The 16,831-nt window shown below is 39.9% G+C and overlaps 1 protein-coding gene across 7 annotated transcripts in view; it reads right to left on the bottom strand.

Moving 5' to 3' along the window:
* Positions 1-15,063: 15,063 nt before the first annotated feature.
* Positions 15,064-16,831, bottom strand: part of tenm3 (teneurin transmembrane protein 3) — a 269,085-nt gene continuing 267,317 nt past the window's right edge. For all 7 annotated transcript variants that reach the window (XM_086083026.1, XM_086083025.1, XM_086083024.1 and 4 more), the window contains one exon: positions 15,064-16,708. In XM_086083026.1, coding sequence (XP_085939152.1) covers positions 15,953-16,708 — 756 coding nt within the window. In that variant the 3' untranslated portion in view covers positions 15,064-15,952. The remainder of the gene's footprint in view (positions 16,709-16,831) is intronic.

Consider the following 16,831-nt stretch of genomic DNA (forward strand, 5'->3'; position numbering starts at 1 on the left):
AATGTTTATTTACAATATAAATTGTACTCAAGAGATTGTCAAGGCTATAAAAGGTAATAATTTAAGGCAATTAATTTATAGTATATGGTAGGGTGACCAAATGCGTCCTCCTCTGGGAGGTGTTGTGGGTCTTCTGCCCAGATATTAGTTATAACTGTTTTGATTTAGTTATAACTGTTTAGATTTAGTCATAACTGTTTTAATTTCCTCAGTAGAGCTGGGTGAGTGTTTAAATGATGTTTGGGGGGAGGCTCCTCTATTTTCACAACAATGGGCCATTTGTCTGGGGTTGAAGCCAATGTGTTAATATGATTTCTTTGTAAGTCTTATCTTATGCTCGGTGACGTCAGGTCTGAGACCTACTATATTTCCACATCAAAAGGCCATCTGTCAATTTTATAAATTTTATAAATTCATGAAAATGTCCGGTTGTCATTGCGTGACTGATAGGAGGTGAAGTACACTGTGTAACTGCGACCGGTACCACAATTTCAAGGCCGGGGCAAATGTCCTCTTTTCTTCAAATGGGAATATGGTCACCCTAGTATATGGCTTAAATATGGTACAAGGATACACAAAACATACTGTTTGAGGTATTAATAGCAATTTTTGTTTATTTGTATTGTAGCTCTTACAGTGTGTTCACACAAAGGAAGGTTTAATAAAAGTTGTGAACCATCAGTTGGAGAGACCACCTTTTATTTCAACCGAGGATGCAAGAAAACGTTATAGAGCATATATATTTTATTAATTTTACATTATAACATTACATTATTTATATATGTTATATTATACCGCATATATATTTTATATAATAATTATTTTTTTATTACTTCTAGTCCAAATAAATATGAGATCATGACCTGGCACCCTGAATCTGACCAGCTGCTGCTGTTTACAGTGAAAGGTAGGGGGAGGGGCAGAGTGTAAGCGCTATTGATAGATGGATGACTCGCTTATGTTGTTGTCTATGCTTCAAAAAACTTTTCAATGAAAAGGTCCAAGCCCTCAGGTACTGCATTAAGAAAGCGGTGAAAGGAGGAGGAGGAAAAATGGGCCCAGGGTAGAGGCATGTATGTCAGTCAATCAGAATTGTCTATAAAAATAAACATCAGAATAGCGTTAATTTTCATAAATTTTTCAAAGTTTCCCATCAATTGTTAACAAAATGGGCGTCCGTCATTGACCTCATTATTTTTATTACTTTTTATATGTATCTTACACAAATATATTGTACATAGTTTGAAAACATTTTGTAGTTAATGTCAGCACAAATTGCACTAAACAGTATTGCACTGTACTTATGCTATTTATTTGTATTACTTGTAGTTGTCTGGGGGGCTAAAATCTACACTTTCGCCTAGGGCACCAAATCACCTCATATGTGATGTCACATATGAACTTTTTAGAAAAAGGTAAATAACTACTTGTTGCCTCACTAATATAGTGTTAATATAATAATGAAGAGCTGTGTCCCTATACACATAAATATATCCAATGTTCATTAACCGATGAATCTTCTTCGGTGGTCTGTTGTATGCAAGGCAAGCACAAGTTTGATGCATGTTGTCCACAAAAATGAAAGGAGCACGTTAAATCTCATTTTCAGGCTATAATACTTCTGTTTCCTCATCCCTGAGTAGGCGCTGGAAATTACAGATTCTTGCCTTGTCCGGTGTGCATGTTTAAAGAAAATCTATTGTAACAAATGTCTCACTGTTCTGAAGTCATCCAGCCGCTTCGTATTTACCTCCTACGTAATGCAGCATAGGCTTGGACTCTTAAAGGGTAGCTCAACAGGAAGCCAGACTCTTGGTGGGGTGTTACCTGCTGGACTGTTTGTTGGGTTGCGAATGGAAAGAGTTTTGGGCTTGATCTCTGGTCTCGCTGTGACCGACAGCAGCAGTGAAAACGACAATATAAATAATGTGTATACTACAAAAAGCTATGCTAAATAAGCCTAACCAAATGCTATGCTAATAAATCACTAACCTGAAAATAAAACGCTACTACTACAACTACAACTCGCTAAAGGTGTGTACGAGACTGAGCTAGTGATGTAGTAACTGACACTGACTTCTCATGTAATTAGAGGACAAACAGCCAAATTGAGTTTATCCCAGTGTTTAACGTTAAGATAACGCCAAACACACGGTTTTTGCCCTAAATTCAAGTTTACAACAAACGTCACACAAATGTCAAAATAATGACCAGGACCAGTTTATACAGTATTGTGGAAGAAAAAAAGTTGATTTAGTGTTGAGTACCTCTTGAAAGTGACAGAAACTTCAATTTGACCAACGTACCGGCGGCAGGCCCTCTTGGATGACCCAGGACATGCTGGAGAGACTATGACTCTTGGCTGGCCTGGGAACGCCTTGGGATCCCGCCGGAGGAGCTGGACGAAGTGGCTGGGGAGAAGGAAGTATGGGCTTCCCTGCTAAAGCTGCTGCCCCCATGATCCAACCCCAGATAAGATAAGAAAATGGATGGATGGAGATAATGATCAACCATATCAAATGCTTTAGTGAGATCAATAAATATAGCACCAGTAGGCATGTTACAATTAGAAGCTGACTGTATGTAATTAGTATATTTTAGAAGAGCAGTGGTAGTAGAACAATTTGCTTTAAAACCAGATTTATGAGGAGAAAGCAAGTTCTGTTCATTGAGGTATTTCGATAGTTGATAAAAAAAAAAAAGTTTTTCCAAAAATCTTTGCTACGCTATTAATAATCGAGACGGGTCTATAATTACTTACTTCTAATGAGTAACCCCCCTTTCACCCCCTAATGAATAGTGTATGCATTACTATAGCATATTTTGACTAAGAAACATAAAGTGAATCATGGATCATCCAACAAATGACACATAGTGGTACGGAAATTACTGCAGCGTCATCAAATTGTTCAAGTTGCTTGAGTACAATTGGTGCACAAACACGCACAATGCAAATTTAGCCTATGATGCCTCTGTGTCTTACTTATTCTGTGATTTGCATTGCCGTCAATGTACAGGTGCTCGTTAAAAAATTTGAATAACCTCAAAAAGTTGAATAATTTCCTTAATTCCATTCAAAAAGTCAAACTTTAATGGATTATACATTCAGGGCCCCCAACTCAAGTGATTTCAAGTATTCGTTTATTTTTACATTATTTGGGCTTTAAGCTAATAAAACCCATGAAAATAGGATGTAAAAAAATTGAATAATGTGAAGAAATCACCATGCACACTTCCCAGTCTTTTGCATGGAAAAAAAATGCCTGGATGGATGGTATTTTCAAAACGATATGTCAATCTTCAACAGTTGGTTGGATTCCCTTGCCTTAACAACTGCCTCGATGCGCCGTGGCATTGCCTGGGGGTCCTGGAAGCCCAGGCTTTCTTGATGCTTGCTGTCAGCTCTTTGTTTTTGGGTGTGGTGGCTCTCATTTTCCTATCGATAGTACTGTATTGTGGCCCTCATTTTCCTCTTGTAATACAAAAATTTAATTTTGAACCGCTACTGCCCCGTGTGGCCAAAAACTTAACTGCACACTCATTTTTCACGTACGCAATTAACACTGGATGTCACACTTGATGTCACATCCGCAGACAGAGGGTCGGAAGTTCAAACCTGAATCCAGTCTGAAAACTATTGACCAGAGGATTGCAGGAAGACCCACTGTGAACAGCTAAGGTGTTAATCTTCTAATTAGAAGATGTTTGAGTCATAAAATGGTCTTATAAAAAGGCTATTGTAAAGATATTTTGGGGCAAATTGCTACATAGGGCAGCTTTAATCTCAATTAAAATAATCATGATTATTATTTTTACATAATCGTAGTTTTCCAGAATCATCCAGCCCAGGGGTACCAGTAGTTCATTTTTGGACCAATTAACTTACCATATTTTTACGACCATAAGGCACAGTCTCAGTTACGGGTGTAACTGTAGGGACGAAAACTGGGCAAGGGGAGGGAGGAGCTGCCGCAGAACTCGCCACCAAGTTGACTCTTCCCCGTTCTCATCATGCCTGTCCTCAGCCAGGTCCGCCTTTCATGTATATAAGCAATGTGTTGACAGGAAATCCTTCCACACAGCTAGTCAGTTTTTGGACCTCGGTCCACACATTAGGCGTGCCTCACTATTAGGCGAACCGTCGTTTTTTGAGAAAATTTAAGACTTTAAAGTGCGCCTCATAGTCGTGAAAATACGGTAGTTTGAAAAGTATTAATTATTGAACTATGAACTGAACTAGTTCACATAGAAAATTAATATTTCCCAACAGTGCATACAGCATTTATTTTTTAGGGAAATCCTTTGGACACTACCTTTTAAGGTTATTAATTCAATTAATAACCCACAAAGCAACCCAGTTTTTTGTTATTCATTTCACCAACTTTTTAGGTTAACTGAATAAACTAATTGAATTGGGTCAAATTAAATTAATAAAGCACAAAGCAATCCATTTTGGGGGTTGTTTTGTGTGTGATTAATTTGACCCAGTTTTGGGGGTTAATTAAATAACCCAAAAAGTTGGTAAATTAAATAACCCAAAAAGTTGGTAAATTAAATAACCCAAAAAGCACATCATGTGAATTAAATATGAGTTAAATAATATTTGACCCCATTTGTGTAATTTTTTACCCAACTGTTTTTGTGTGGGCTCACCAGATGTTTTTATTGATGACATTACCATTCTATGACACTCACTCCTGCTTTCGCTCCTTTAACATCAGTGTATCTGGTAGTTTGTTCATGTTGTTTTTTGTTACATCACATGTGAGATTTCAGTCTTTGACGACCTTATTCTAGATCGGTGGTGGAACAGAATCTTTATATGTTTAGTGTTCTGTGTTGTGACTATCGGCGCATACAACACAGAGTACGACCAAAACTGTTAAATGTCAGATTTTTTATTTTCATTGATGGTGTCTGTAACAGATTAACATTCTTTTAAAGTCACAGTGTAATCTTTTTTTTTTTTTTCTTCTTCTTTTTTTCTTTTTTCTTTTAAGAGCTCAGTATTGTTCATTCGGAAATGTCATCATCATTGCTCTTTTTTTTATTTTTTATTTTTTATTTTTTATATATATATATATATATATATATATATATATATATATATATATATATATATATATATATATATATATATATACATATATACATATATATATATATACATATATATATATTTTTTTTTGTGTGTGTGGGTGAGTATGTGTATGTGCGTGCGTGCGTGCGTGTGTGTATTTGTTAGCTCACCAGAAAACCTATTAGAAAAAAATCTCATACCGTTCACCTAAATCGAACACCAGGAGACCCGAGGGGACCGAAGAAAACCAAGGAAGGTGAAATCCAGCACCGACCAGACACCCCCCACCAGAACTCCTCCCCAGCCCAAGAAACATCCAGACCCCAACAAATCCAAAAAACATAAAATCAGGGAGGCCTCAAGAGACCAAAGGAGAGACCGAGAAAAGGAAGGAAGGACAGACGAAGCCGCGTGAGATCCGCAGACACCAGCCTCCACCGATTCAATAACCTGAGGAGGAAACAGATTGTGTCTGAGTTTCGGTAGATGCTGGTGTGGTGGATCTGGCATGCATGAAAATCTCCACCAAAGAGGGGAGCCGTCGACCCCCGCCGGAACAGAGCAAGCGCAACACCTCAGGGCCCCCCAGGCCGCGGCAGCGCCAAAGGACGACCCCCGGGCCCCGCCAGGGCCACCGGCCGGAGAGCAAACCCAGGAGCAGGAGCGCCCCCCGCCCCAACACGGCCCGCGCCCCCGGCCCAACGCAGCAGGACGGGGCACTGCAGGCCCACCAGGCACCCCACCGGCCCCCAACCCCCCACGACCCCCCGCCCCCCATCCACCCCCGCCACCCACCCCAACCCAGCCCCAGCCGCCAGTCACAGTGTAATCTATAGCGCCATCCAGCAGTGAACTAATAATTCATTCAATTTAAAAACCCACTATGAATTTCAATAATTTGCACACATATATAATCCTAGGTCTAGTAATCACTAATTATATTACATGGCTGGAGTCTCACAAGAGGCTGAAATGTTTCGCCGCTATCTTCATGCTACGGATGCCCAGAGGGCAGCTTCGCGAACGTAGTTAGCACTGGTGGTGCTACCGCTAGCCGCTCTTGTTATCTGCTCCGGCTAAATCTGACAACTTCACGACTCTAGCGGGATTCTGAAGTATTCGGTTTAGGTGAACGGTATGGGATTTTTAATAGGTTTTAGGTGAATTAATGAGCACACACTCATACGCACGCACATATGCCCCCCCCCCCCCGCACACGCACATACTCACGCACATACAAAAAAAAGAAAATGGAAAAAAAGAGAGAGAGAGCAATGATGATGACATGTCGAATCGGTAAGATTACCGAATGAACAATACTGAGCTCTCTCAGAATATATTATATATATATATACATATATATATATGAATAGAAAAGAAAAGAAATGCATGGTAGTGTTTGTGCTTCGAAATGCATGCGTTTCGACTGCAATCTATTATATAGTGACATCTAGTGGTGACTTATTACACACTTTAAGATTTGAAAAAGCTTATGGCTACTAGCTCTAAAGGATTCTGAAGACATACTGACCCTGCAAAATAAATCTTATTATCTGGTAACTTAATAATATATTCAGTCTAACTTCACACTGTTAGAAAACAGTCAAAAGTTTTCTTGCGTGTTGAAATAAAACTCAAAGTTGAGATCTAGTGAAGAGGCTTACTTGCAAGCAATGTTCCCTCTAATTTTTCATGTATCTGGGCATACACACAAGCTCCCTGAGCAAACTGAGGACTACTGTGAGCAACATCAGATATGCACGCTTTATTATAATGTACCAATCCCCTGTCCCATCTTGAGTCTTCATACAGTTTCGACAGCTTTTAAATGACTTTTATACTGAACGTGACGCTTGAGATAGTCCAGCTTCCATTCAATCCACATTTTTCCCTCTGAAAACTCACTTGCTACTTTGGCATCGCTGCATCTTTTGCAGAGTAGACCTTTCTCACTTGAAAAAGAAAAAATCTCACCCAATTTCACCGCTTTTTCTTCAATTTGCACATACTCCGACAACCATTCCATCTTAAAAGAACTGCATTTCTTTTTTACTGTGGCTTGGTGAGTGGATGTGTCGCTGCCTGTTCGTTTCGCCATGATGCGGGGTTTGTATTAGCATCTATTAACCTGCTAGCTAACCTGCACGGCGCATATAGGCAGGGCCCAGACGCAAGCACCGTCAATGCCATGATTGGCTTCGTACCGTAAGTGAACCGTATCGTATCATTGGCTGGACACCTGTCACTCACTGAGTGAGAAACAAAAAAACAATATTATTGGGCGAATTAATTAGATTAGATTAAGTCTAATATTAGATATTAATTAATACGTTATGTTGATGTTGTTTATGCGCTGGATAGATTTTCTTGTGCGCTGAGAATGTGCGCGATTGCGCACGCGCGCAGCTTAGAGGGAACATTGCTTGCAAGTATTTTATTTAGAAATTTCTAAAGCCCTTGCTGAATCAGAAGTAGTCCCCAAATGTCCCTCCCTCTGGGCTCATCCCTACTTATACAAAAGCAGTGTTTACAAAAAATAGTCTCCCCCTCCTGTCCTTGTGGGAAGAGCGAAATACAAAACAGATAATAAATCTTCAGCTCGTATCTTAGTCCACTACAGATGTGGGTAAATAATTGGTCCCGGCACCTCCTGGACCAGATAATTTATGGACAGAACTCTGCGTGAACTTCCAAACATTACTCATTTAGATAACTCAGAAACTTTACTTAGACATCTCTTTCCCAGAGAAGAGAACAATGGACTTTAGATTGAATAACATTTGAATTAACTGTTGTCTTGTTATTACACAGGTCTAACTAAAATCAAAACAGTTAAAATATAAATCGAAACAGTAAAACAATGTTAATAATGTTAACAACACCAACTGAAGCAACTTAAGACTTCAGTGCTTTCTGTCTTGTAGCAGTAGCCTTTAATGGAGCTACCGCACACTGACTGGTCAGTTAGGTTATGTCAACCAGGATATTTATTCAGTGTCGATGTGATCTCATTAGATAATGCAAAACTCACACACAAATGTTTTGACTGCACCAAAAACTGCAGTATCCTAGAGGGGAAAAAGGACCTTACAACAGGATGGTTAATTTTAAAGGTTAATGTGTGCTAATTTTGGTTCATATTGTTTATGTATTTTTAAGTTAGATATATTCTGTGCAGGTAACTATGTACACACTACACATTGTGATCCAAGTGTCCACAAAGAAGTGAGATGTATACGAGATGGGGCCGGCTACACGCAAGGTCAAGAGGGGGCAACGCTCCCTCAAATAAAAGTCTTGCCCCCTCAAATCAGAAGTTGAGAAATCACATTTTTAATATACACGCAGCAATGATTTTTGGTATGGGCAATGTGGGCGACCGCTTAGGGTGCAGTCAATGTGAGGGCACACAGGCGACCTAAAATACAAACAAAACAACAACAAAAACACTAGTTTTCTACTACCGCACATTTCCGTGTTGAGATGTGGAGTAGGTGCGACCATTGCACCCTCATGGTAATGTCAACTTGCTGCGGAGGCAAGTGGGAGGGGGAAGCGGGGGTCAATTTGCAACTGCAGAGTGGGAGGGGCGAGGGATAGACAAACTTGTTTACGTCACGTGACTCCAGTTGATTGTGAACGGTGAATGGACGGTGTTAGCAGGCTATGATGTCGATTTAAATGAAGATGATGGATCAAAAGTACAACTGAAAGGAAGCCATCGGGTGCCCAGTTTAGAAAAAGTAAAGTAGAAGAGAAACAGAAAAGGTAGGCCAATTTCTTTAAATGCATTATGAGAATGACAGTCTGAGTGATGGGATTTTCGGCTCTTTTCGGTGATCTGGTTAATTTAGATCGGCTCAGTGAAAAGAGTCTCTTTTTGTCTCTCAAACAGCTCTTTTAACTTAAGCTTTTCTTTTAAATATTTACAACAAATTTAGCATGCATTTTAATGAATGACTTGGTGAACTAAGTATTGCACTCTACTGACTGCAAGTAGCAACTATTATCAAGCAAAGGAAATGATTTTTGTTTATTTTATTGAAAGTTTAAAAGGCTACAAACAATAAATAAGCAACAATATTAAGACTTTAAACAACAACAATCAAAATAACAATCAAATAACACAAATAGTGAGTACAAGAGCGAACAAAACAGTGCTCACTGATTGCGTATCGCTGTCGGTCAGAATGTCTGACATGGAAGAGTTTGTGAGAGTTTTTGCAAAGGGAAATAGGAGACTGTTGTAGGGTGGAGTGGAGAGGAGTGAGAGAAATGAAAAAGGAGTGGCGAGAAAGGATATTTTTGAACTGTTAAACTTTAAAAAAGAAAAAGAAAAGAAAAAAAGCTGAACAAATGAAAGACACGTTTGTATCTGTTGTGTCAAATTAGTTTGAGAAGTATTTTTTGTTATTATTCATAAGACTACCTTTCAGTTTTGTAAATATTTATTATAGTCATAGTTAAAAATCAAGTCTTACTTGAGGTTGAAATTTGCTTGAGAATTAGGCCATTCAGTTAAGATATATGCATTGTTGGTTGATAAAATCCGGATGAAGGATATTTTATTTTTAAGTTTTCCCCTTGAGGGATTCTCACCTTTTTGTGGTCAGGAGGTTTGTGTGCCTCAGTGACCATCAGTGTACCAGCAGGAGCTTAGTCTTCAGGTGGGATACCCAAGTTGGACAGGTCTGAAGGTAAAGGCCTGACTAAGTGCAATCTACTTCTCTACGTAGGGGCTGGACACATAGCTCACATCCAAATTCAATAAAAAAAAAAAAAGTGTTAAGCACAGGGAGAAAAATGTTCTGGCACATGTTTACATATGATGCCCCGTTCACATTTCTGACTGCCCCCTCAGATAAGTCTGCTTACAACCGGCCCTGATACGAGAATAACAATTACAGAGATTTATCCATGAAAGTGACAATTACAATGATGGATTGTGTCAGTCATCTGTTCGCGTAAATCAATGAATGAATAAAACTATACAATGAGTATACTGTGGGGGTGGAAAGTATTCAGACCGGACTGGAAAGGTTATGAGCTGTGCCTGGTTTACTCCATGCATGCCGCTTAGAATTAAAGACAAAACCATCCATCCATTTTCCTAACCACTTATTCCCTACAAGGGTTGCAGGGGTGCTGGAGCTTTGGGCATTAGTAGTAGTAGTAGTGCACTCTGAACTGGTCGCCAGCCATTCCAGGGCACACGCAAACAACCATTCACACTCACACCAAGAGACAATTTGAGAGTATTCAATTAATCTGCCATGCATGTCTTTGGAATGTGGGGGCAAACCGGAGTACCTGGAGAAACCCCACGCAGGCATTGGGAGAACATGCAAACTCCACCCAGGAAGGCCGAAGCCCGGCCTCGGTCTCACGTCCTCAGTACTGGGAGGCGGACGTGCTAACCAGTCATCCACTCCCTCATCAGACCAGATAATTTTATAAACTGCGGGCTTTCATATGTCTTGACTGAGAGGCTTCTGTCAGGCCACTCTGCCATAAAGCCCAGACTGGTAGAGGGCTGCAGTGATATGATATACTTTGTTAAATGTTCTCCCATCTCCCTGCTGCATCTCTGGAACTCAGCCACAGTGCTCTTTGGGTTTTTTGCGACCTCTTTTACCAAGGTTCTTCAAAGCTATGGTCAAAGCTATGACCTAAGTAAGAGACATCGGGAAATTTGGTATGAGGGACAGTACTGTAGGGTTAAGAGCAAACACTGTGTGATATGGACAAAATGTAGTGGCCCGATATGTGCGTGGTGTTTGTGCACCTACTGCTTTTATTTTGGAAAACACAGTTCCTGTGGCTTTCTTGTTTGCTGGTAGCTTTACCGTTTCAGGCTGGGTCTGATGGTTCCAGGACTGCACTTGCCACCTGCAGCTGATCAGCAATTAACCTGGCTATAAGATCTCTGCTGATCTGCATGCAGGTGCCAGATGATTCCTACTGCTTGAGTGGTGTTTCGGCCTGTTTTTGGGGTAGTTTTTCTACTGTAACCTTCTGCTGTATCACATTTTTTTGTATTGCATGGCGAGTGCTTCCCTGCCCAGCCTTGCTTGATGCTTCCTCAACAGACTTCTTGTTTTCCTCCACCACTGGTTCATTGGACCCTTCCCTGGTGAGGTGTTTCGGGCATGTCCCACCGGGAGCAGGCCTCAGGGATGACCCAGGACAGACTGGTGTGACTATGTCTCTTGCTGGCCTGGGAGCGTTTTGACTTTCCTTCGGAGGAGCTGGATGAAGTGGCTGGGGAGAGGGAAGGCTGGGCTTCTATGCAGAAGCTGCTGCCCCCGCGACCCGACCTCGGATAAGCAGTGGTTATAGCAGTTGGTGTCAACACAGCTCTAACAGCACTCTCAAACGGGCTGTTTCAGCAGATCGGTTTTATACGTCACTAACCCCACCTTTTTCTGTTTCATACGTCACTAGCTCAGCTCCACACTCAAACTCCATCCTCACAACTTTGAACCCCTCCCCCAACCTTTATTATACTCGCGCATTGATATCAGTATCGGCAATACTGTCTCTGTATTTACTTTTTCCAGTATCGCACACCACTAGTTAATGGATGGATGGATTAATTAGATGTTTTATTTACTCCACCCCACAGGAAGTTGAATTAAATTAGAATTATTTTTGACAAATAGGCCACAGTTTGTGCAGGGAAGGAACAACTGGTCAGACACCATCACTTTAAATACAGGCTCTCCAGTCTCTACAAGTATGTGTGCTGAGACCCCTTCTCTACATCCTGATGACCCATGACTGTTGTGAAAAATTTGGCAATAAGTACATCATAAAATATGCACGACACAACAGTGGTGGGGCTCATTCGGAACGAGGATGACATGACACAAGTTACAGAGAAGAGGTGGGATTGTTCATTGACTGGTGTAGCAAAAATAGCCTGATCCTGAAAGTGAAGAAAAAATAGGAGATGGTGATAGACTTAAGGAGAAAACGCCCCCTCACGCATACATTAACATGAAAGACAGTGCTGTTGAAATAGTGAAAATTGAAAACATCTAAATTCTTGGGAGTTCATGTCTCCGACAACCTGACCTGGCCTCGACACATATCATCACTGGTCACAAATGCCAACCAATGCCTGCATTTCCTCCGTTGGTAGAGAGCCCACCTGAGCCCAGCAGTCCTCACCTCCTTTTACAGAGGAACAATCGAGACTGTGCTGTCCAGCAGAATCTCCTTATGGTCTGTGAGCAGCAGCCTCATGGACAGAAAGACGCTGGGGAGAGTTGTAAGGGCAGCACAAAAGATAATTAGAGCCACACTTCCAACTTTGGGTGAAACGGCAGTTACGTAGTTACCTGTTTTAAAATGACCAAATACAATATTGTGTCTTATTTCAATGTCTTATTTCAATTTATTGATAACTTGTTTGTATCAAGCCCTATTTTTACTTTCTTAAATTTGGAGTCAATTGAGTACAAAATAGGCTGCGATGTCTATAAATAACACAAACTTCAAAAAGTGAGACACCGCATAAGTCATTGATATACAATATAAAGATTTTGGCCCCAACACTGACCCCTGGGGGACACCACATACCATGTCCATACACTTTTATTTAAATTCCCCCAACTCCACAAACTGTTGTCTTTCTTCTAAATGGCTTCAGATTCAATTCAAGGCTGTATCCCTAATACCATAACACTCCCATTTACTAATCAATATATTATGGTTTATAGTATCAAATGCTTTTTATAGATAAAACAACAATCCTATTGTAAGTTTCTTTTTATCTATGGTATTAGAAATTTATTTGGTAAGTTGACCGTTTTGCTCTAAACCTATATGGACTATTAAGAGAGTATTTCATGTTTTTCCACAAATTGATCTCATCTGTTATTGAAAAGTTGTTTAAGAATTTTGGAGAATTGTGGTAGAAGGTAGACAGACCTGTAATTTGTGAACTTGTATTTGTCCCCAGCTTTATAGAGCGAAATTATTTTTGAAGTTTTCATTTACCCCAGAAATTTGAAACGATAAGTTAGCGATCTACGTAAGTGGTTAGAAATTCCTATAATTACATTTTTTTCACTGTTTTTATATCAATTTGATCACAATCAGTAGATGTACATATTTGCAATTATTAACAATATTAATTACTTCTTTTTCTTCAACAGGTCTAAGAAACATTCAACTTAAATTTCTTTCAGGATTTTTTAAAAATTATTTTTGGGCTAGATTTGGTCCCACATTTACAGAAAAGCTGTTGAACCTATCCATATTGTTAATATGTATGCCATTTTCTATAAAATAGGGTGGATAGTTATTCTGTCTGGTGTCATTCCTAATTGCATCATTTAATATATTCCAAATAACTTTAATGTTTATATTATTTACTAAAAGTTAGGTATAAAATTCTCTTTTACATATTCACATATACTTGCCAATTTTTTATTTATTTATAATTCTTATATTTGCTTCCTGCTTCTGTAGTTCTGTATTTGAGAAATGCCCTATATAAAGATTTAAAAAATATATTTTTTCAGGCATGTGTTAGCCCCTTTGTTATCCTTTGATTATCATTGTTTAACTGGATATTTAGCATTTGAATTCAATGCAATTCAGAGAAACTAATTCTCATCACATAAGTGAGAATGAGACAAAATATCCAACATGTTTGGGCAGCCATTTTAAAGACTTAGATTAAGCAAGATATTCTGAGAAATTAAGTGCTGCTCATTTGACACCATCTGAACTAAATATGTTTATCTTGGTCTCATCAGACCACTGGACATGGTTCCAGTAATCCATGTCCGTCCTTAGTATGGTTGTTTTAACAAACTGTGCATCATGAAGAAGCTTCCTTCTGGGAAATACAGTAATGCAGACCCATTTGATGCAGTGTTTGGTAAATTGCCTGAGCAATATAAAACATGTTAATTAAAAAGCACCACATTGTCCCTAAAAGATGGTGGCCCACCGGGTATCTGCCCTATGCTAGTCCAGCACTGGGTTGGGTTGGAGCATTTTCATACAAGACCATCATCAGTATTACAAATTAAGATGAGCTAAAACAACACAAAACAGCAACAGAGAAACAAGTAGGAGTTTCAAAGATTTTATTGTTTACTGTAGAAACACTGTACATAAATTACTTTCTCTGAGACTAGTATTGTTGTACAGTTAAGTGGAATTCCTGAACCTTCAACATAAAGATGGTGATAACACATCAACTTGTCTCAATTGTCTGTCGACAAAACAATAGCGGCATGTGATGTAAATGTATACTATGTTATATGTATACCGTACTGTCCTTAAACAATATTTAGATTGCTTTCCCACCCTTGAAAACAAACACACACAAGGAAAACTCTTTAAGAGTACAAAGACCCACAGTCAATGGAAAAACATACACACCGATTCTTGATTTATTACTGTTACTCAAAGTCACTGATGGCAATACACTTTCCTCTTCAAGGGAGACAAGCAAAAATGTTGAGAGAAGCAACAATAGTTACTACTCACAGCAACACTACCCCCAAAAGCCAAGACAACATGTTTCTATTGCAAGCAATACTACCAACTTTGACCGATAAAAGCACAAATTCTATGCATTATAAGACTGAGTCACATTTTGCAGAATTGTTGGACTCTTGGACTTAGAAGGGGACCAGTGTTAAACAGAACCACTGAGACAACTGTGCCCACACAGTCCATCCAAAGAGAACCACACTATCCTATCTTCGTAATGGAGCAGTTGAAGTAGAGGGGATGCAAAATAATTCATGCGAACTGATCAAACAGATTGTAAATGTCACTAATAATTAAAAAATAAAATGTCAGATTTATTTAGGTTACATACGGAAGAGGGTTAGGGCCGGTGAAGAGAGAAAAAAAGGTTGGCAGGATTCTGATTTTATTTTCACAATTCTGACTTTAAAGTCAGAATTCTGAAATTAAAGTCAGAATTGTGAGAATAAAGTCAGAATCCTGCCATCCTTTTTTTTTTCTCTCTTCGCTGGCCCTAATCCTCTTCCGTAGGTTAAGGTCATAGTTCCTGTGGTGGTGGTTGTAGTTACAGCAATAGTGGTATCTGTAAGAGTATGTAAACACTTTTTTTCTTCATTTTTAATTCATTTAATCCCCTTTTTTTTTCCTAAGCAAATGCAATACAATGTTTCGATACAATACAAAACAAAAATATTAAAACAGATATATCCTTTACTTTCCTTCGTACAAATCAGTCATTTTATGTGCTTTTTCTCTCTGAGAGAGTCCACAGCAGTTCTGTTTGAGTGCTCCAGTCACGAAAAACAAAAGATCCTTGGGGATCAAAAAGCAACGGTGAAAGTTACATCTGGCTCCATGGTTAAATGACACTGAGACCATCCGTGAGGGATCCACAGACCATTTGTTTTGTTCACTGCTCAGACACTTTCGAACTGTTGAAATGCTTGGCGACTCATTTAGCCGTGATAGCTGTTGAAATCCTCTTTTGGCTAGCCTAAACCAGTTTTGACTTCCGCTGCATGACACAGTATTCAGGTTAGCCCAACACTTCTAAGATGGGGCATGCATGCATAATGCTGTTTGTTCAAAAGCATTTCGAAGGAACAAAAAAGAAAGAACAAAAGAAAAGGCATTGGTCGATAGACTGAAGGTTTTCTTGTTTAAAAAATAAAAAGCAATCAGATTGCTATCAGTTGTATTGACCTGATTGTTTCATCATCATTGTTGTATTGTCCTCAGAGAAAAATATATTTGCAAACATGTTCAAGTTCAACGTATACATTTGACTCTGAAGACAGTTCAGTCTGTGACATCCATCTACTGTTAAACTTTCTTTTCATCTTTTTGAAGTCTCCGACTGTCCTGGCTGATGCATTGTTACCTCCTCCCTATCTCACTCTGACGTAAAAACTGGATGTTGTTGGCACTGTCAGCTAGCTCCGGGTACTGCTCTATGGACAAGACGTAATAACCGTCGTAACCCAAAACCTTCCCGCTGCTCAGGAGCTGCCTTTTCTCTCCCTCTGTCCACAGTCGAACGCCCTCCTCGCCATCTCTCACACGCTGCTGTTCACGGGTCCAGGCACTCGTGAAGGCCCTCTGCCTGGCGTGCTCCAACACCCGCGCCTTCTCCTCGTCCAGCGTTGTCCCATAACGCACGTGGAGTGCCAGAGCACCATATTGCAGCTCCACATCAGCGAAGCGCCGCGTTCGGCCATTCATCACTGTTGTCGACTGCGACACTGTCACATTCACGCCATTTTCCAGCGATTTGCGTCCTGAGGTGAGCCGCAGTGCGCTGAGATCATTCTCGGGCAGGCTCGTCTTGATGAAGTAGTGGGTGTCCCGTCCTTCCACTGTAAAATGCAAATCCTCCAGGTAAAATGCATTGTTTAAGACTGCGGCCACTTTGATGCAGTCCTCGTTGGCAATGTTGAGAGCGCTGGTCACCACGCGGCCTTGGATAACAGCAAGCATCACTCCTTTGCCAACTAGAGACTTGATTGTCGCAAACCAGAGCCACGGTTTAGTGTGGTCCGTATGGCGTCGGCTTAGCTGGATTTCTGGCATCCGCTCGAAAGACAGGAACGCCCGAGATTGACGATTTACCTCCTGCTGGACACCTGAAATTGACTGTCAAAGATGAGACATACAGCACAAAGTTACATTTGGCCTTATTTGAAATACTTATTCACATTCATAAAAACACACCGTAGCTTCATCGAGGTGGGTGAATAAATGACTAAATAAATGAAT

This window comes from Leptonotus elevatus, chromosome 8 (assembly GCF_054856555.1).
Source record: "Leptonotus elevatus isolate MCC_2025b chromosome 8, RoL_Lele_1.0, whole genome shotgun sequence".
Lineage (NCBI taxonomy): Eukaryota > Metazoa > Chordata > Actinopteri > Syngnathiformes > Syngnathidae > Leptonotus > Leptonotus elevatus.